Source organism: Mustela lutreola, chromosome 7 (genome assembly GCF_030435805.1).
Source record: "Mustela lutreola isolate mMusLut2 chromosome 7, mMusLut2.pri, whole genome shotgun sequence".
NCBI lineage: Eukaryota > Metazoa > Chordata > Mammalia > Carnivora > Mustelidae > Mustela > Mustela lutreola.
The window spans coordinates 38223649-38246949 of NC_081296.1; the positions used below are offsets into that span (position 1 = coordinate 38223649).

At 35.5% G+C, this 23301-nt stretch overlaps 1 protein-coding gene across 8 annotated transcripts in view; it reads right to left on the reverse strand.

Annotated features, from left to right (window-relative positions):
- The window catches only part of NEO1 (neogenin 1), a 235749-nt gene that overhangs the window by 123290 nt on the left and 89158 nt on the right, over positions 1-23301 (reverse strand). For all 8 annotated transcript variants that reach the window (XM_059180452.1, XM_059180451.1, XM_059180448.1 and 5 more), the window contains exon 5: positions 20799-20935. In XM_059180452.1, the coding sequence (XP_059036435.1) occupies positions 20799-20935 (137 nt within the window). The remainder of the gene's footprint in view (positions 1-20798; positions 20936-23301) is intronic.

Here is a 23301-nt window from a genome sequence, read left to right on the forward strand (position 1 = left end):
CCTGGCTAGGCAGACCTGATGGTGCAAAAAGTTCAGTACTAACTCTTTTAAAGTCAATCTATAAATTCATTCAAATGCCATCTAATATCCCAAGAGAATTTTAAGAAAATCTGACAAGCTGATTCCACAGTAAATCGAGATGAAACAAAATGCTGAGAAAAATTATTTTTTGTAAAGAAAAAACCAGAGGATCATCTAACAAAGTAACAAAACAGTAAGTGAAACAGTAGATTACTGATGTGGTAATAGACAAATTGATCAGTAAAACAGTTTAGAAATAAGACCTATATAATTTTGGAAATTTGCATTATAAACTGGTGGTATTTCAAATAACTGGGGGGTAAGAAGAATGTTGGGCCAAAGGGTACTCCATTTGGGGAAATAGTACCATTAAAAAAAAAAACCCTGCAGGTGGGTCAAAGTCCAAAAAGTAAAAATAAACCACAGAGTAAGAGATGAAAATGGGAAAGGATTTTTTTGAATAAGGGGGAGCAAGATACAATTCCAAAAGGAAAAATCCCAACATACTTGACTCCCTAGAAATAAAAATTTTCTGTATGATAAAACACACTTTAAAATTAAAAGACAAAAGACAGGAATGTTCATGGCAGCTTTAAGTTGCCAAAATTTGGAAAGAACTTATATGTCCTTCAAAATGAATGAACAGTTATGGTATATTTGTGTAGCAGAATACTACTCAGCAAAAAAGGGAATGAACTACTGATACATGCAATAGCATGGCTGATCTCAAAATGAGTATGCTGAATGAAATAAGCAAGACAAAAACAGAGTGTATACGATGCAATTCCATATACATAAAATTCCAGAAAATGCAAACGAATCTGTAACAAAAGAGAGATTAGTGGTTACTTGGGGATAAGGGAGTGTGAAGGGCCAAGTTGAAGGGATTATCAAGAGGCATCAGAAAACTTCAGGAGTGAAAAATAAATTATTTAGATGGCAGTGACAGTTTCATGCTTGTGTAAACATAAACTTTATCACCTGTACATTTTAAATACATGCAGTACATTTATGTCAGTTATACTTCAACAAAGCTGTTAAAAAAGGTGAAATATTTGAATAAATTATTTGTAATTCATATGTCAAAGAACTGATATTCAGAATATATTTAAAAATTCTACAAGTCAATTAAAGATAATTCAAACAATGTCCAATCAGAAGGGACAATTAAAGAAAATAAGAACAGTCAATAAAAATCTGAAAGATGACAAACTTCCAATGAATTAAAAAAGGCAAAATATTTTTTCCCCATCGTTATTTGCGGACTATAAAACTTGATGGCTCCAATACAAGGTAAGGTGTGGGGAAACCAGTATTCCCATACTACTGGTGAGTAGATAAAGTGATGCCACCTTTCTGCATGGCAACCTAGTGAGATATCAATATTTAAAACATGAATACCTTTCATTTTAGCAATTATCATAAAAAGATAAAGTGTACAAATGTGTATGTACAAAGATGATCACAGCAGTGTTATTTAGGATAGTAAAGCACTAGACACCACCTAGATATTTTAGTAGGGGCCTGGATAAACAAATGCAAACCCTGGAATACTATACAGCAGGGGTCAGCAAATTGTGTTCCATTTTTACAAATAAAGTTTTACTGGAACACAGTTACACTTATTAGTTTAGGTACAGTCTGCAGCTGTTTTCTGCTACAATGGCAAAAATAAGTAGTTGTGACAGAGACCAAAAGGCCCACAAGACTAAAACAGTTATTATCTACTCCTTTAAGAAAAAGTTTGCTGATGGCTAAAGGCTACTATGTATAATATACATGGGTATATCCTGACACAGAAATATGTGATCATTATACCCAATTAAAAAAATGCAAAAGTCAGAGTGAATAGTATCACTTCATGAAGTAGTTTGAAATACATACATAAACTAAAATGTTAACCACAATGCTAATTGTGGATGAAAATATAGGTAACTTTTTATTTTTCTTCTTTATACTTTCCAGATATCTTTTGCTTTTGCAGAGGGAATATAAATATCAATTATTCCTTATAACCTAAAAAAGTGACAAAATTATTTTTGTAGTATCAATTTACATTCTGAAGAAGTAATTTTGTAATCTCATTATGGAAAACTTGAATGAATGAAAACAGTTCCCCGAAGAATAACCCAATCAAACCCAGTAAATGATCATTAAGCTTATTCTGAACTAATTCCTCACCTCCAAAGATGAAAAGCTTGTTCTTAAACTTGTTCTTGATCTATCAAACTACTACTGGCATATTTATTTTTCACTCCTTACTAGTCATGAAAATGCTCCAAATTGGCCTAGCTTAGAAAAATCTTTGTATACTTTGTCCATATGCAAATTAAAGCATGTTTATTTGAAAATTCCACACAGCAGTTGAAAATAAGCATTTTAGTTCTTAGTAGACGTTCAGTAAATCACAAGCTTCAGCAGTTCAGTACAAAGCAGAGTATTTGTTTTTCAAACTGTTGACCCACTGGTGTTCCAAAGGCGGTCCAGTGGGCACAGTCAACTCTGGTGCAGGCAATAAAAAGGACACTGCCTCTAGAGGTTAAAAACAATAAGCAAACGGACTTAAAGCTAAAATTGGTCTGCTTTTTATTACCCCCATATGCCAGGAATTCTCAACAGTGTCAGTGACAAAGACTCCTCCCCAACAGAGCAGACTATTCCTCCTTTGTCAGTTGACCTAGTGATGTTTCGTGAAATCAATTTTTAAAAATATAGAATAGGAAGAGATAGGGTGGGGTGAAAAGAAAATAGTGCATCTCACATAGTGTGTAAAACACTTGCTTTGGAGATAATAATCTCTATACAGAGATTATAGATACAGATAAATAGAAAGATGTAAGATCCAATTTTATATATATATATATATATATATATATATATAATTATATTCAATATATACATATATTGAATTGTGGCATAAGATCTATTTCTTACTATCTGTAGTAGTTGAAAATGTCTAAAAACCACTGGGAGAGAATAATGACCTTCATGAAGTGGCATACGCTGCTTGAAGAATACTCAACTAGGAAGAGAGGTTCTGAGTTTTTAATTTTAGTTTTGCCTTCAAGTATGTTTTGTGATTTTAGGGAAATTACTTTTCCTTCAAAGGATATAAGACATATGCATGTGAAAAATCTGTTAATACAAAAGATAGTTAAAGAATTTGCCAATATACCCATACAATGGAAATGTAATAAAGTACAGATCATATTTTGTGAATAAAATAAAAGGTGCTTGATGATGTTTCTACTATAATAAAATTTCTTGGCAAATAAAATATCTCATAATTCCACCATCCTGTGCCAATATTTTAAAACTCACCAGCAAGCTATTTTCAGTATCCCAAGGAAAAGGCAGAAGAGGAAAATATCATTTGGGGACTTTCAGAAGTTTTATCAATCAGTAGATTAGTAACCATCTCCTGCAGAGTTTTATAAGAGAAAAGGGAACTACACTTTGTGGAGTATTAGCTATGAGTCAGGTATTAGAACATGTACTTTATCTATAAAGTCTTTTTAGAGTCTCAAAATATAAAGTGCATTTATATGTTAGTATAATTCTGTTATACAATCACTACATATCAGTCATGCTCCCCTGAAAAGGGCTGACAATAACAATTCTGGCCAATGTAACAACTTGCTTACATACTATCTTCTCACTGTAACACACTAGTGTAATTTGGTGTAAATCCTACAGTTCTCTTTAGTCTGGAGCTCAGGGCCAATGCTCCACAAACAATTTACCACCCAAATATGAAAATAAAAAATTCTCAAGGGTTTTGAAGAAATGATATTTTATTTCTGCTAATATAGTGACTAGATTTTATAATTAGGTTTTTTAAAAATACTTATAATTAGATGAAGACTAATATACTAGGCTAAATTATTTACACTAGGTAACAGATACCATGAAATAGTTATAGAGGAAAATATACTTGGGATTGAACTGTAAATTACTGATATTTCATAGCACATTTGTTCTCTTGCTCCTTCAAGAGAAATTCATATACTTACATTGAGAAAAATTTCAAATCCAAAAATAATGGAAGTAGTAATGATAGCTAAAATTTAACTATTCCTAAAGACCTGTAAAAGCAAAGGCTGGAAATTATATTAAAATTTAAAATTTAAAACTTTCTTTATAAAATTTGTATTATATATATATATATATATATATATATATATATATATTTTAAAGATTTTAGTTATTTATTTGACACAGAGAGAGAGATCACAAGTAGGCAGAGAGGCAGACAGAGAGAGAGAGGAAGCAGGCTCCCCACTGAGCAGAGAGAAGGATGCGGGGCTTGGTCCCAGGACACTGGGATCATGACCCAAGCCGAAGGCAGAGGCTTTAACCCACTGAGCCATCTTGATAGGGATTTTGGTTATAGAGGAATATGTATCTGTCAGAACACATTAATAGCACACTAAGACTTGTACATTTCACAGTATATACATCTTACCTCAAAAAGAACTGCAAACAAATATTGTGCTCTAGTTAATGATACGAACACTGAAGTATCTGGGTACATCTGCCACTTATTCTAAAACATATCAAAATTAAGATGGAAGGATAGAGTGACAGACATGTGATGTAGCAATTACAGTAAAATGTCAATTGAATACTCCACGTGGTGGGTGTTTGCTGTAAAATTTGTTCAACTTTTTTAATAAAAATTTTCCAACACACAGAAATGTTGCAAAACTTGGAAAAGATTTTTTCTTTAGGAAAAATATATTCTTCAACACCCCAGCACTCATACAACCAGGAAATTACTATGATTAAGAGTACTGAAAAAAAAAGTACTATCATTTTAAGACAGAAGTAGAAATGGGTGGTAAAGATCAGCATCTTGGAGCACCCGGGTGGCTCAGCTGGTTAAGTGTCTGACTTGTGATTTCATCTCAGATCATGATCTCATGGAAGGGGGATGGAATCCCACTCTGGGCTCCACACCCAGCAAGGAGTCAGCTTGAGAATCTCTCTCTCTACCCCTCCCCCAACTCAGGTGCTTACCCTTTCTCTCTAATAAATTCATCTTTAAAAAAAAGATCAGCATCTTGACAAATGATTTTGACAATGACACAGAACAGCTAGCTGACTGTAGTCATTTCTCAGTATTTCAAAGTTTATAAGACAAATTCTGTCCAAGAAAGTTCTGCTTCAAAACTATAAAAGAAAACAATTTAGGCCTGTTATCATTACTGAATTTTATTTTTTACATATATATGCCATTGTTAAACAATATTTTTATTGAGGTAAAACTGACATATAACCTTGTATTATTTTCGGGTATACAAGGTAGTGTATTATTAGTGTATTCTCAATATGTATTATTGAGAAATGATCACCACAATAATTCTAGTTAACATCCAACCCCACATATAGTTACAAATCTTTTTCTTGTGGTGACAACTTTTAAGATCTGCTCTTAGGAACTTTCAAATATATAATATAGCATTATTAACTATGTCACCATGCTATCATCCATTATATCCCTAGGGATTTATTTATAACTAGAAGTTTGTGACTTTTCACCACCTCCACCCATTTCACACACACAACCCCTCTGACAACCACCAATCTATTCTCTGTATCTATGAATTCAGGTTTTCTGTTTTTGATGTGTTTTTTCTTTAGATTCCATGTATCAGTAAGATCATATGGTATTTGTCTTTCTTTGACTTATTTCACTTAGCAAAATCCCCTCAGGGTTCATCTATGTTGAAAATGGCAAAAAAAAAAAAATGTTTAAATAAAATCTGCTGATTATCTATTTCTGATGTCAAGAATTCAAGGAATACATTTATCTGTTAAAAACTACTAGTATCATTTTTCTTCTTCTACTTTCTGATCAAGAATCACTGAAATCAACTAGAAAAGAATGAGTCTCGGAGACAAAGTGGACACATAATAGTGGAGCTTTTATCATCCTGGGCTAAAAATACCTAATTACTTCACTGTGTCACCTCCTGTACCCTTGGGGATGAAGACTGCACCCTATTTGCCATTCTGTCTCCAGCAATACTAGATTCTGCCTTCTGCTTAACTTGCACTATGTACTGAATAATATTTATAAATATTTACTGAAAACTATCTCTGGTATCACTTTTAAGATAGCCATTGAAATGCTGTATTTGTAATCATAGGTAAGAAAAATATTAACCCAAGGAATGGAAAAGAAGGGGAATGGAGACTGTCCCATCCTACTCAGCTTCCATCGGACTAGTTCCACGTTTATCTATTTTACATTTCTTGCTTACAAAGTAAGCTCTTGAGTTCCCTGCCTCCCCCTACCCCACCATCTACACACAAAAAAGTCTAAAGGTGACATGATCTCACCTTTCGAAATTTCTCTGGACAAAAAGACCAATAAATTGTTCATTATCATTATAATGGGGACTGGAAAAAAGCAGAAGAGATTTAGTTTCATTTAGCTTTTTATCAGCGATGCTCAGACTTTAGATCAATGCAGGGCAGTTAGCTTTCATCTACATTGAGGGTAACAGCTGTATTGACAAGATAGTCTTGTTGGGGCAAGATCCCATTCCTGTGTGTATACGGAGTTTACCTGAAAGTGTTACATCAATAAATACTTCATGGGAAGGGGTGGGAGTGGGAAGAAATCTATACTAAAGAAGAAACTTATCTTCTTCCCACTAGGAGATTATCTTTCCATTGACCATTCTGGAGCTTCTGAGTTCAATTTTTAGTGAAAAGGTGACATTTTTTAATTCATAAAATTGCTCCTCTTTTCCTGCCATTCCTAATTCTGGCTATCATCTCTTTAATGAAGAAAGAGGAAGATAACTAAAATTAAGAGAATGGGAAGTTTAAATGATTCAATATATTTATTATGAGACTTACAGCCAATATGACTAAAATTACTAAAATACTTTTTGGCATGAATCTCTTTACCGAATCTGGAAAATTCCATAACATCCCTTGAGGTAAAAGAAATAAAGTTAGTAGAAGTAAAACAGTAAATATTATATGGATATTACATTTCCTCGATGACTGAATATATAATAGAGTAAAAAAAAGACAGCTAAAACTAATGAATAAGAGACACCGAGTAAGTAAAGCTTGATATTCTGAGGTCAAGACAGGTAACTTTACTAGGAAGGAGACTACTGCCGAGGATGACTTCCAAACCTTCTTGCTGGTTTCTGAGCTGGAAAAAGCATGACTCTGCCCATACTGCTATCCTCTTATTTCTCAAATAAATACTGATAACGAAACATGGAGCCAAGGATATTTGCTGGTTATGGCATGTGACAAAACCCAAACAGAATGTCATCTGAGATGTCCATTTGAAGGATCCAAGGAGGAAGCAGAATCGGGCTAAATAGGCAAAAAAGAAATCAAAGAGAGAATCAAGTGAAGAGGGTTTAAATAGAAAGAATAGATTCTTTGAACCCCAGGGACATAAGCTGAGGCACATTTACTAAATGCCCACAGAGCACAAGCACTGTGTTAGGCATCTTGTATCATCATCACAAATAAGGCATTCTCATTTCCATTTTAGAAATAAGAAAAATGAACCTCAAGTAAATGGATTAACTTGCCAGAGACTAGGAAACCGGGACACACCTCCAAAAACAGCTCTCTTCATCATACCATATTCCTACAAGGTGCAAAGCTGATCTCTTAGTGGTCTTAGAGAAACCAGGGATCCGTTTCTACTCCATGATTCCTGCTTATTTGTCCCACAGAGCTTCCTCCTGATTAGGGTCATCTGACTTTTTTCTCATGCTCTACTTTGACTAATGCACAAACAACAAACAGGCAGGATCTTCAGGCATATGAATGGCTCTTATATTTTGCAGCATTTTCATGGTCAGAAACTATGTATCTGTAGTCCACATAAATCTAGGTTCTAACCTTATATCATATTTCATTTTATTTCATGCGGATACTCTTCATGTTTTCTAGAATACCTGTAGGTTATCTCCTGAAGGAGGCTAGTTACCATGGAAATGAGGTTATTGTATGTCAGAATAAATTTACATAACTATTAGAAAATTATTTCAAGCTCATAAAATGTGGGATTTACCTGAAAGCTAACATGACCACTGATGTGATTAAAAAATATAAGAAGAACTACAAGCCAATTTAAAATGATTCAGGTCCCCATACAGGATTATAAAACAACTGTAAAACAATTTACAGCAATGGCTTAAAAAATGAAACATCTATGAAGTCAAATTGCGAAATACCCTGATATAGACAGTGAACTATAAAAATGTCCAAATATCTTATCCATTTGTTGTCAAAAATGTAGTGTCAGGCCCTGTATTAGGTGCTATGGATCAAAAAGCTGACATGATGCAGGTCTGTCCTAAAGGAACTCCGTCTGGTAGGAGGGAAAGATAAACAAATTGAAAAAACAAAAACAAAAACACCTTAAGGATGACAAGTCAAGCAAGAAGATATATGAAGTGTATCAGCAAAATCAAAGAAGGTGTGGAGAAGATTGGTATAAGCAACAGGAGTAAACGGGAGCAAGAGCTTCAGAGATTTCTCAGGAAAGTCAGACAAGCAGGTCAAAAGAGACTCCAGGCAGAAGGGACAGCACAAACAAAAGAACTAAATGAGGTTTCTAAGAAGCCAGCTGAAATTAAATTAAAATACCTTAATAAGCAATGGAAAGGGCCGCCTGGGTGGCGTGTTGGTTAAGTTCTTGGTTTCGGTTCAGGATTGTGAGATCGAGCCCCACATGAGGCTCTCTCTTCCTCTCTCTCTAATACATAAATAAATTTGTATTTTAAAAAAAGATGCCATGGCTATATTGGACTGATCAGACTCAGACTCTAGTTCTCTCTCTGCTTGACATTTAGAAGAAAAATGACCCCATCAAGACAAGTAAACATCCAGTATTCTGAGAATTTTAGATAAGACTTCAAAAGGAAGACATAGAAGGCTTCTTGCTAATTAGTTTGTGGTAATTTGTAAAAGAAAGTCAAAGGACATGGCCCAATTTGTACCATAACTTTGTGACACAAATAATGTTATTTAATATACTCAAAGCACTTAATCTTGCTATTTAATAGTCTTCTAAAATGTGACTTTTGTTAGATGCATAGTATTCTGATATATGGATAGGACAGAATTTATTTTTACCAATCACCTATTGCTGGCCATTTAGATGGTTCATAATTTTTCTCATTAAAAATATGTACCATTCCAACAAATATATATCATTGCAATTTCTATGCATAAATCTTTGCACATATTCTGGATAATTCATTAAAAGAAATTACTAGAAGCAGAATTGTGGGCCAAAGGATGTGCAAATTTTAAGACTTCTGATTATGTTACCAAACTGCCCTAACAAAAAGGTTATGTTAATTTGTACTACCAGCAAATGATGTAATAATCCTCATTTTACCGTAATTTTGCCAAGAGTAGTTTATTATTTTAAAACTCTACCTATGAGCCAAAAAAAGGGCTACTTTAATCTGCATTTCTTCTACTATTCATGAAGTTGAACTTTTTCAGGTCAATTTTCCATTTTTACCTTGTTTATGTAAACAGTCTATTCTCTCTCTCCCCCTTTTTCAACTTAGGCACTCATTTAGTCTTTTTAATTTATAAACTCAACTTTAATCTGTGCCAATTATTTTTTCAAGTTTTTTTTTTTTAAGATTTTATTTATTTGACAGACAGAGATCACAAGTCAGCAGAGAGTCAGGCAGAGAGAGAGGAGGAAGCAGGCTCCCTGCTGAGCAGAGAGAAGGATGCGGGGCTCAATCCCAGGACCCCATGATCATGACCTGAGCCAAAGGCAGAGGCTCAACCCACTGAGCCACCCAGGTGCCCCTTTTTTTCAATTTTTTAACAGAAGGATTTTGTTCATTTCTGCCATTCTGAAGAATGGGTTTGAAGAAAAACCAGGTTAGAACAAGAAACACCAATTAGGACACTAATGAAGTAGCCTAGGAAGGAGATTAACTAAACTGTTGAACCAGGGGAGTAAAGACAAGGAGAAAGAGAACCTGAATTGGAAGTGGGAAGAATTAAAAAAGACTGAAATGATAAAAAAAGATTACTGTGTTTCGAGCACAAGGGAAGAAGTAGACAGTAACACCACTAAGATACAGAAAACCAGAAAAAGATTTTGAAGGAAGAAAGTTAAGTTCAACTTTGGACATGTGACGTTTGAGGGACCTATGGGACACCCAGCTGGAAATGCCTAATGCTCAGCAATGGGTCTGCTTGAGGAATCTGGGAGTTATCATTATGTAAGTTATACCAGAAACCTTGAGCACGAAGAGCTTTCAGTTGAAGACAGAATATTTTAATGAGCATGTTGAAGAAAAGATCCTCATAAAAGAAAAGCAGAGGAATGGACAGAAATAAAAGGAGAAACAGGATAATATAGTGGAGCATCAAGACAAAATAGGGGAGCATCTCGTGGGGTTGGAGGTAAAGATGAAGGAATTCAATGCACAAAGTCTTGAACTACGATAGCAAACAAGGAACATAAGGGTTTTCAAGCAGCCATTTGGAAGAAAGCTCATCTTTCATGGTTTCGGTACTTTTGTTAAAGCTTTATGTTGGTTATGGGAGGCATCAAAAGGTCAAGAATGGCAATTAATGAAGATGAAAAAGCACTTTATATAAACATACGTATATATGAATGTAGCAATTATGGCCTCAGTTATATGTTAGGATAATGACTCATCTTCCTCCAAAATAACCTTTTAGAAAAATTTTTTTATCCCAATTTCTTTTACATAAAAATCTATGAAAAACAAGGTGCAAAGGAAAACATGAGTAATAAAGTAATCATAAACATTAAATCATTCCTATTGTCACAGTTCACAATTTCACTACAAAGTTTCATTCACTCACTTAATAACTACTTACTGATAATCTATTATGATAAATCATAGTTAATACCAGTCCCTGGTTTAAGTTTATTTATTTTTAATAATCTCTACACCCAACATGGGGCTTGAACTCATGACCCTGAGATCAAGAGTTATCTGTTCTACTGACTGACCCAAGCAGGTGCCCTGGTACCAGTCCCTATTGGTAAGAATCTCAGTTCCTTAGTAGTGGGAAAAGACATATAAACAAATCAATGAGAAACACTACTGGTAAAAAAAAAAAAGAAGACCTATTTTGAGAGACATCATAATAATCTGAGAGTGAGAGGATGGTTACAAAAAGCCTCATAGCAAGATTAAGATTAGAACTAATCTTTGACTATCAGAAAATTTTCACTGAGGGTGTGAGGATATCAGTGGAACAGAGCCATCAAATAGCACAGTATCTTCAGAAAGGTATATATAATTTGGTAAAGATCCCTTTCATTTCTATCCCAGATTCAGGTGGAACAGTGCCAGTTTATTTTATTAATCCCTATAACAACTTACTAAACTCATTAAAAAAAAAAAAAAAAAAAACTAAGACAAAGGTAAGTTATATAACTTGCTCATGTTCATATAAAGAGAGACCCAAGCAAGCATGCTGGGTCCAAAGACTGCTCTGGTTCTCAGTTAACAATGAAGAAGGTGGGGCGCCTGGGTGGCTCAGTTGTTCAGTGTCTGTCTTTGGCTCAGGTCATGATCCTGGGGCCCTGGGATCTAGTCCAGCATCGGGCTCCCTGCTCAGCAGGAAGCCTGCTTCTCCCTCTCCCACTCCCCCTGCTTGTGTTCCCTCTCTTGCGGTGTCTGTCAAATAAATAAATAAAATCTTTAAAACAATGAAAAAGTTGCCTTTATCTGAAGGGTCTGGTTATGTTTTATACATAAGCCATAGGAGTTTCTTTTATCCTAAGCCAAGAGAACAGAGAGTTCTTTTTATTTAAGATGGTAAATCTTATGTATATTTTACCCCACACACACCCACAAATAACCATAATAAGAACTTAAACAGAATTACATGGTCCCAGGAACTTTATTAACTGAATGCTACTTTTTCCAGTTAACTTCTTACAAAGACCTTATAACTGGTGGTAAAAGTCCCAGTGTTACAGATGTTTACAGCAGATCTCCCAGCACGCAGTGAAGGGCATAGTTCTTCCCTAGTAGGAAGGGCAACTATTCGGTGTCTATGGAGGCCTTGTTTCTTCCTGTTTCCACCAGCCAGCGTCCCTATGCCCCTGTGACGAGATGCTTTGAGACCTGCAGAAGCTCATGCAGAGAACTCTTCCTATGTCTATGGAGAACTGAGAGTTCTAACAAATAAGAGAAGACTATTGTAATTCATCATGAATGAAAAGGAAGTGAAATCAAGCAGAAGACTGTCAGAAAAGGCGAGATCAATGTCTTAAGTAGAGATCAGACAGAGTAGAAGGGTTAATGTGGAATGACATTGGGCTCTGACTTCAGAGGAAGACTGTAGAATCAGTTACAAATCTGACATTAGTTACAAATACTGACAAAGTCAAGGAGGTGGCCAATTCAAATTTACCAATTTATCCCACAAGAATACAAATGGAAAATTTTCTTCCTTTTTGTGTGTGGGGAGGGAGTGGAGATGTGTCTCACAGACTGTTATGAATGTTGTAAGAGAAAAGGAAAAATTCCTCTTAAAAAAAAAAAAAAAAACAAACCTCATGACCAGTGGGTGTTATCGGCAATCTGAGATGACAGGAAATACACGGTGGGCTAATTCACGTCACAGCATGTGTAGAAATCCCAGGAGTTAATGATAAAACAATAAATTTGAAATATTTAACAGATGAAGAATGAACTTATAACCTTTTTCTGCATTAACACTCACTATGGCATTTCCTGTGGCTTTAACTTCTTAAAAAAATAACAGAAGTCAGATAGGTATGACCACATATACAGAAATAACTATATAAACACTTTGTGTGTGTGTGTGTGTGTGTGTATAATCTCCAACTATTTCTCATAAATTGCTTTCCCCATTTTAAAAAGAAAATACTTTCAGTTATGGGACAAAGTTCAAAGTAAAATTTTCCAAACTTTCATTGTACATAGTAACTTCTTATCTGTGAACAATAAAAAAGAAAAGACCTCATGTGACACATTAACAGTACAGGTTCAATTATTTTAGCTACCACCCAGATTAAGAAACAGAATACACCAGAAGTCCTGTTGTTCCACATTCAGTCACTACCCTGCCTTGGTCCAAAAGTAATCACTATCCTGATTTCTCAAACCATAGATTAATTTTGCCTATTTCTGAACTTTATAAAAATGGAATCATACAGTATGTATTCTTTTGTAACTGGCTTCCTTCCTTCAATGATGTTTGTTTGATCTCTGTGGTTGAATGTAGCAAAGGTCTGTCAGTTTTCACTGTTGATAATATGCCACTGTAGGATTAGAGCACTACTTATCAGTTCTACTGCTGATGGATATTTTAACTGTTTCCAGTTTTGTTTTACTGTGAATAAAGCTGGTGAGAACATTACTGTATAATTTTTGATGCATATATTTATACACTTCTGGTACACATACTCCTACGAATTCAACCATTATATCATAAAATATGCTTGTATGTAGTTTCAGTAGGTTCTGCCCAACACTATTCTGAAGCGATTTTATCAATGTATAGTCCTAACAGCAGTACTTCACTGTGTTCCTAACCAACTTCTGTGATTAGCCTCTTTAATTTTAGCCACTCTGGTGGAGTGGCTTTTATTTGCATATCTCAGAAAACTAATGATGATAACCACTTATTCAGTAGCTATCTGGATATCTGTGAGGTAGCAGCTCAAGTCTTTTGATGATATTTTACTGGTTTATCTGCCTTTGTTTACCTTGTTGATCTGTAAGAGTCTTTACAGCGTATACATCAAGAGTAGAAATTTTTTCTGAAAAGGACCAGAGAGTAAGTATTTTAAAGATTTTTTTTTTAATTCATTTAAGAGAAAGATAGAGACAGAGAGAACACAAGCAGGGGGAGAGGCAGAGGCAGTGGGAGAGGGAGAAGCAGTCTCCCAACTGAGCTGGGAGCCCAACATGGGGCTTGATCCCAGGACCTGGAGATCATGACCTGAGCTGAAGACAGACACTTAACCTTATCTGAGCCACCCAGGTCCCCTGAAAGGGTAAATATTTTAGAATTTGTTGGTCATGAGGTCTCTCACAACTACTCAACTCCACAGAAGTAGTCAATATATAAATGAATATGACTGTGTGCCAATAAAACTTCATTTATGGACAATAAAACTGAATTTCATTAAATTTTCATATATCACTAAATATTATTCTCCTGTTGCAACCATTTAAAACTGTATAAGCTATTTTTAGCTCACAGGCTATATAAATACAGTCAGACAGATCTGGTCTATGAGCTGTAGTTTGCACACCCTTTATCTAAATAAGGACCTTCGTCAAGACTTACATATAAGTCTTGTCAGGTGTTTAACAATGCTGTTGTGCTTTACAAGGACACCCAACCCTTAGCTTTGCTGAAACTCTGTATTTTGAATGGTTTTTCCTATTTTATTAATTTTGCTCTTGCCTTTACTTCCTTTCTTCTATTTCCTTCGGGGTACGTTCACTATTCTTTTTTTTTTCCTCTCTCTCTCTCTCTCTCTCTTTTTTAGCTTTTTGAGATAGATGCTTTAAGTCATTGATTTTTTTCAGTCTTTCTTCTCTACTAATACCTGTACTTAAGGCTATAAATTTTTTCTAAGTATCCCATAAGATTTTATAGGTCATATCTCTATTAGTTCAAACTATTTCCTAACTTTCATCATTAGTTCTTTTCTGATTCATGGATTATTTCAAAGTGATTCACTTAATGCCCAAACACCAGGAGATCTTCAAATGATCAATTTTTAAAGTTACTTTTTCATAATTAGTTCCAAACTTAATTTCACAGTAGTCAAATCTGTAGAATTTCAATTCTCTAAAATCTGCTAAGAATTGTTCTGTGGTCAGTATATGTGCCATATTTTAGTAACTATTTCACAGGCCCTATTTTAAAAAAAACAGTTTATTCATTTGTTTGGTGCAGTAATCCTATAAATATCAATTATATTGCTTATATCTTACTAATCTCTTGAAATATATTTATCATACTTATTTTTAATTCTTGGTTATTTTTTCGATTAATTCTCCATCAAATGGAATATATTATTCAATCCCCACACTTGTTATGGCCAAAGTTTTTAGTTCTGGGTTATCACTGATATATTTTTACTTTGATTCTAGCCTTTTTAAAAAACTTTTTGTACTTTTCCAAAGTACTACTGTTGTACAGCAAACCAGCTCAAAACTTAGTGGCATAAAACCATCACCATTTTCTTATGCTCATAGATCCTTGGATGAGGAATTAAGACAGCCCAGCAGGAATGGCTTATCTCTGCTCCCCAATGTCTATAAAAACTTGAATGTGTAGGTTTGACTTAGAAAGCTGGGAACTCAAATCAACTGGAGACTTCTTCATTCACATATCTGGCCCCTTGATTAGATGACCAGCAAGGTGGACTTAGTGGAGCTGTCTACCAGAGCGCCTACAATGCAGTCTTTCTTTGTGGCTTGGGCTTTGCACAGCATGGCAGCTGGGTTCTGAGAGGTAGATCCCAAGAAGTGACTGGTGAGTGGTAATTCCAAAAGAATCAGGAGGAATCTCCATGGCCTTTTATAAGCCTCAGAAGTCATATGACACCACTTCTGCCATTCTCTTTTTATGTAAATAAAAAGTCCACTGAGATTCAAGGGCAAGGGATATAAAGCTCACTACTCATAGGAGGACTGCCAAAGAATTTGAGGGCTACATCTTAAAATTCCTCTATCTCCTGTAGCATTTCCTGAAAGCGTCTCTTCTAATTTAAGTATGTATTCCAAAAGTGTTTTCAGTGTGTATCTTTGTACAGCAAACCCTCTGAGGTCTTATGTGATAAGGATTTTTATTATAACTCACATTTTGAATGGATATAAATTCCATGTGGAATCAATGTTCTTTTAACACTCTAAGAAACATTACTCCATTTTCCTCTTAAAATCAGATTTCTCAAAACTAATATTAGGTGTAATATCATTCTTGTTCCTTTATAGGTGATCTGCTCTTTATCACTGGAATCTTTAAGAATTCTGTTCTTGTCTTTGATATTATCTGTAACTATATGGGTCCAAGGCTGGGGTTTCCTTCCTACTTACACACAGAAGTCTTTAAGCCCTTTTAGACTAAGGCCTTCCATTATTCTTTAATTCTGAGAAACTGATCTTAATCATTTCTTCAAATATTTTCTCCTCCCTTTCTGTTCTCTCTTTTAGGATTCCTATTTACCAGGAAAGAAACTCTTCTACATCTAACTTTCATGCCTCTTGATTTTTATTCTATGTGTTCTCTTTGTCGTTTAATATTGTCTTCTCAAGAGTTTTTCAAAAGCAGCATCTTCCAACTCATGAGTTTATCAACTGTTCACCTTCGACCACCATCCAGTCTACTCTATTCTTTACTTTTACATTTTTCATAATATTTCTACTTGGTTCTACATTGTTATGTTTTCTTGTTTTTGCATAGTACTGCTGCATTTTTCTAATCTCCTGAAATACATTTGTTAAGTTTATTTTTAATTCCTGATCAATCTTTTTCAAAAATTCTCCATCAATGGTATATGTTATTCACTTAGTTGTCTTTGAGAGTAACTGTACTGTACCTGTGTCCAGGTGACTAGTCTGGTTATAAACTAATGTTTTCCTGAGGAACCAGTTACTCTGTCTAGTAACATATGGTTACAGACCTCACTGTAGCCAATCTGGTGAAATTAACAAGAGAGGAGCATGATCCCCAGAGCAAAGAGCCCCAAGGACCTTAGAATTACTGCTGTTTACTCCAGTTTGCTGGGCATTCCACATATGTTTCCTCTCATTTAAACTCGGAGAAACAACACTGGGCACAGAGTCTTGCTAGGCTGAAACACACCAATGGGAGTTTGGGAGGGGAGAAAAAAGGTAGTTATCCCTAGTGGGCAATTAGTCAGGCCATCCCCATTTATATTAATGCCATCAGAGCCCTAGCAGATCTTTTGAATAATCATGGAGGCCTGAGCCACTGCTGCTCACTTCTGTGGGGAAAGAACAGGGAAAGACAGTTTCAGGCAACACCAGAGAGGAAAAACAATAGAATTTAATAGCCCTCCAATCTATTTCCTCACTGCTTCCTCATGCAGTCCTTAGTCCCAGGCTATAGCCACCACCCCCACACATACTCCACCGAGACACATACAGATTCATGAGAGCCTTAGTCTCCCCACACTTCCCTCTTACTCCTCTAGTTTCTTCAGAGCTGATCTTGGGTGAAGGAGTCAAGAGCTGGGACTAGTTTGATAGAAAATGCAAACCGGCCTAGAAACTCTTTTCTTTATCAGTGGTGCAGAACTTCTGTTCAATTTCAACCACTCATAATCCAGTTCAGAAATGTGATGCAGGGAGCACCAATGTGGCTCAGTGAGTTGCGTGTCTGCCTTCAGCTCAGGTCATGATCCTGGAGTACGGGATTGAGTCCCGCAACAGGCTCCCTGCTCAGTAAGGAGTCTGCTTCTCCCTCTCCTGAGACAGGACCCTCCCCTGTCTTGTGCTTGCTCTCCCTCTCTCTCTCAAATTAATAAATAAAATCTTTTTAAAAATGTGATGCAAATGAAAAATTAAAATTTGTTAGTACAATATTGTATAACCATAAAATTTACCCTGGGACATCTGGTTTAGACAGTAATGATAAGTGCTTCTTAATTCTTTCATGGACACGCTTAACAACCCTTATCTTCATACATTTTATTTATTTTTCTAACTTTTCATTAACCATGGATTTATAAAGCACTGTGTAAACTTTTGAGTAAATTTTAAAAAATAAAAAATAAAAAAACCTCTATAGTTCTTCTGCTCAACATTTTTGACCTCTAAGTATCTTCAAGCACCACAACTCCCCAGTCTTCTACTGCAGATGAAAGACCATGGCAGGCACCCTCAAACACACGTGCACAACTATTAGCCTCAAGCCGATGTGAAACTATGTCAGAAATAGAAAAGTTAGCAGATAGGATGTGTTTTCACCAGGAGGCAAGAAATGAAAGGACCCAACAAGTGAGGTTGGGGAGGAAGAGAATCAGTGGACAGCTGGTCAGACTTGGTTAAGAAATGAATTTGGTTGTTCCCTATAAGGAGGATATCAAAAAAGCTAATTCAACTAAAAACTAAATTTCACTGAGGAATACAATATCTAGTACCAACGAGGCAATGTTTTCGACTGGTGATATGTTAACAACAATAATTCTCAGTTCTCAATACCCCGCCACATGCTCTGGAGGTCAAAATCTTTTCAATTTTTGCCAATATAATGGTTGAGAAGCATGTCACCTTTTAAATTTGTATTTTTCTCACTAGTAGTATGGTTGACTGTCAATAAAGAAATGCAAACATTAATAAACCCTTATTTGTGAACTTCCTGTTCATATTCTTTATAAATTTTCCTCAGATTTCTTTTTAATAATCAGTTTCTAGAAACTCTATTTTGATGATTCTCACCCTTTCTCAGTTATGTGTTACAACTATTCCTAGTCTATCATTTGCATTTAGCCTTTATTTACAGGGGCTCTTCTGTGCAACTTTAAAAAAAAATTGTATGTTGTCAACATTTGTTGGTTTTTGCTTGACATGTTCTTTCCTGTTCTCAGACTGTCTCTTCCAGCACAGATAATACAAACATTAAAACATGTTCTTCATTTTTTCATACTTTGATCAACTTTATTTTCTCCTGCTTGAAAATCTATTCTACCAATACCCTTTAGTAAATAAAAGTTTTTTCCCCTCTGAACTGAACTGCTACTTTGATAATAGTTTTAAGTTCTAGAATTACTTATAACAGCTGGATTTTATTCCTTTTGGTCACCTACTCTTGAGCCAATACCATGCTGTTTAATTAGAGAAGGTTGTAGTAATTTTTAATATGTAGGTTTCTTTACTCTTAATCTTTCCTTAGTTTTCTAGAATGTACTCATTTAAAGGGCACTTTCTCGAAAATTAGAGGCATAGATTAAGATGGAACTAGGTAAAAACTGTAAATATGTATGCATTATCTTATAACTAAAAAAAATATAGTAAGTTACTAAAAGAGTCTTAATTCAATTCCAAACAATAAATGAAAGTTAAAAAGCAGAAAATCACCAGATGGACAAACGCAACCAACATATACAGCAGACACTATACCTCACATCTGAGGTTAGTAACAAGGTACTTTACAGTGGAGGAAACTGAGGCACAGGTAAGAAACAGAAGAGAGTGTTAGACTAAGAATCTGACTAATGGTAAAAACAAAAAGAGAAAACATCTAGTAAGGGAGGCACCGGGACCAAGTAAGATGGATGGAGTTCACTAATATTTTACTTGTATGATCCCACCCACACACAGAGGTAAAGAAATAAAATGGATAAACAGATAAATAAAATAGAAATAGAAATTGGTCATTCTACAATTGGTCATAGCCAACCTTCGACCAAGCCAAGAATGATGGTTGAGCTCAAGTGAGGCAATAGTTATGTAATTAGCTGTAATCATTACAGTCTAAGGCTTGCTCTTTTGATTTTCAGAGATGATGAATCCATCCACAAATAGCAACAGAGAACATAAACATTCTGTGCTTTTTCCAGCATAGGAGAACCCCAAACAGTCTATTCCCCAATTCCTATTAGAAACAAATTTGAACCCTTCAAATTGGCTCAGTCAGTGGAGCATGCAATTCTTGATCTCGGGGTCATGAGTTTAAGCTGCACGCTGGGTGTAGAGATAAGCAAAAATAAACAAATATATATGTTGTATATAAAACAAAACAAATTTGAGTCCTCTGGTGACTACTGGAAGTATAAGTGTGGCTATCATACCTCCTACTCTGAAACCCACCAGTGAGCCAAGAGAAACAAACTTTCATAAAAATACGGAATAACCCTAAACCACAGATTAGGAAGTATTATATCAAATATAATACAATTTGAGACAAGGTAATAATGAATATTATGAGCCAAAATACATCTCTACATATCCAAGCAAAGTTGGATTTCCTGAAAATAATAGGAAAGGTCTTAAAATTTTTTAGTTGAAACAAAGATAAAATGAGGGTGTAGATAAATTATAGGCAAGGTAGCAAATAGTCCTCTCATGGTACATTTCAATTTGGAGGAAGAATAAGGGACACAGAGATAAAGGAGAGATAATGCCATGTTCATTTTCTCGGACTTCTAAATCAGAGAACCTGTAAGGGAAGATGCTGTGAGGACCAACATTAGTTGAACAGGAAGAGATAACCTAACCAAGTCATCAAAGAGATGACCATGTTACATTGAGAGACATAGTGCATTCCATCCTGGGTGATCTATTCTCCTGAAAGGAAGGAACACCAATGCTTAGGAGATAAACGGTTCAAGGTCAGAGTGTAAGAAGTCTCTCTGAGTAAACTAAGAAAAGTGAACTGAACCTTCCAGATGCCCCAGAACACAGCCTTTGCCATACTACTACTTATAGATAATAGCAATAATTAACTGGGCTCTTATCATATTCTAGTGACATATTCTAGGAATTTACAAGTATTAACTCTTTTAATCCTTAACCCCAATGAGGCAAGTACTCTTATTATCTCCATTTTACAGATGATGTAAATGAGCATCAGGGAGTTTAAGTAAGTTTCCTATAGTTATATAGCTAGGAAATAGAAGACCAAGAATTGAACCTAAGCAATCTGGTGTAAAGCTCAGGGTTTTAACTATTACGCTGCATTGTCTCTTCTACTTTAATGTTAAACAATTAGCAAACCCACAGAATTTATTTATACAGGAAATAATGACATACCTTGTACTGTAAGCTCTGCTTGAGCTTCAATTGTTTCATTTCCATTATCAGCGATACAAAAATAAGTCCCCGCATCATCCTCAGTAACATCACTGATCTCCAGACTACCACCTGCCAGCAGCACCAGTTTTTCAGAGCTGCATAAAAAAATATTGGCACATTTCAGAACTAGGAAAACAATAACTGGGAAACTCTTCACATAAAACAGAGAAAACACTTAAAATGCATTATTATTTACATGGCTACAGAGAGACTAACAAAATTAGCAGAATTTAATTTGGTCCAATTTACTCTGCTCATATTTAACATGCATAAATAATCACAAATACAAATCAAAATGTTATAATGAATTATATCTAACACGTATTTTTTCTGAAAGAGAGAGGAAGAGCATGCAAACTTGGGGTGGAGAGGGGTAGGGGAGAGGGAGAGAGAGAGTCTTAAGCAGGTTCCATACCAAGTGTAGAGCCCAAAGCAGGCCTGGATCTCACATCTCTGAGATTGTGACCTGAGCCAAAATCCAAAGTCAGATGCTGAACCTACTGAGCCACTTGGTACCCCATCTCTAAACACATCTAATTATTCTCAAAGGTATACAAGTTTTGTAGCCAATTCCACTCCCCACAATCCATCCCTGCCTCCCAGATCTCCCCATTTTTTCCTGCAAATAATTTAATTTTGAAGTCTGGAATCAATCTGTCACTCCACTACAGCTATGCCACACTGAGGGGACTACTGGAGAAGGTAAAATGTCAGATCAGAAACACAAAGTCGTGAGGCCACCCTGCCTACTGAAAGCTTCCTATGGTGGCTTGGCTAGGAAAGGGAGAAAAATGGACAGGGAAGGGAGAGAACAGAGTTGGCAGAGAGCAGCAACCTGGGTGTGGTGACCAGGTAAGAATATGTTATCATGCCATTATCAACAAGGACACTGACCACAATAACCTAAATCTGTATAGTGATTTAAATCTTTCAAAGAGACTATTTAAAGAAAAAAAAAAAGTGATCCTATAACACTAAGGGGAAAAAAATCAGAAATCAATATTCTCATCAAGTTTTTATAAAGTAAACAACTTTAGTTGATTTGGATCCAAGTTTGTGGAGTTATAATTTTATTTTTATTTGGAGGTTCTATGTCTAAACTGGTTTTCATAGGCAGATATTTCTCTCAAATCTTAATATTGTCACATTTCGTACCTGTATCTACGCTTAACAAAAAACATGGCTTTTCATATAGAATTACTGATGGGGAAAAAAGAGAGGAAATGACTATTTGGTCTGTGCCACATTTATAATTCTCATCCTAACTAAAGAGCTATTCTGGCTTAAATTTCAGTATGCTCTGAACCTGAGTAATTAAGCTTCCCAAAACTGATACACAAGATTAAGTTTCTGGACAATGAAAAAGGAAAACCAGAATCAGGTTTGGTGGCTTCTCTATGAAATACCCTGCAAGAGATCCTGACTCAACTATATCAAGTGGCCTTCTATTACCTCAAATCCCAACTGAACATGATGAGCTAGAGAAGCAATGAACATATCACGGAACAGAGCAAGAACTACTAGGATAAAACGGAGAGATAAGACACGATTTCCATGCCTCACAAAATAAGAAAAATTTACAAAATTTAAAATCCTCTATTTCACGAGAAAAAATTAGTACCAGTCTTCAGAAATGGAAAACAATGCCCACGAGTGGAAAATCAGCAATATACACACATGATACCCAGCTGAGAGGAATATAATTTGAAATACTATTTGGTAGGGCACTTTTGAACTGAGATACAGTAATTTCTATTGAATAATTATACTAAAAAATACTCCTGATACTTGCTTTGTTTCAAATTTGCCATAACTGAGTGCCAGTACAGAAGTCAATCTTTACTCCCTTGAAAGAAGCCAGAGAGGAGGAATGGCTGTTAGTTTGACAGAACTCATTAAACCTGTTCACATGATGATGTGATAGCTTCCAGTAAGATGGCAACCAAGTCTTAAGAACTCAAAAATTCAAAGATATAGCAAAAGGAACAGTATGTTAAAAAGTAAACATGGTCACTGGACCCAAGTTAGGTTGAGTGCTGCTGGACAAAGGAAGTATGTGTGTCCCTGGGCAGTCAGGGGTCAGTCTAGGAGACCTTGGTGTGCTAAGGAGACTTTATGTTTGCTTGTTTTGCCAAAGGAAAGGCCTTGAAGGAGATAAATCACACGATTTAGTGAAGGACAAGAGGAATGGGAAAAAGACTCAAAGCAGAAACTTCGATTGTGAAATCATTTTAATGGTCCAGAATTAAAGAGAAAAAGATGAACTCTGGCAGTAATAACAGAGGTAAAAAGATGGCAAAAACTATTGACAACTCTTAAAAACAATGGACAATGAAGGTAAGGAAAGGGATTCATCCACTCAGCAAATATTTACTGCTGTGCCTCTGTGTGTCAGATAGCAGCTGGGGATGCAACAGTGAGCAAAAACACAACCAGTGCTTCTGTGCAGGGGGAAAGACAC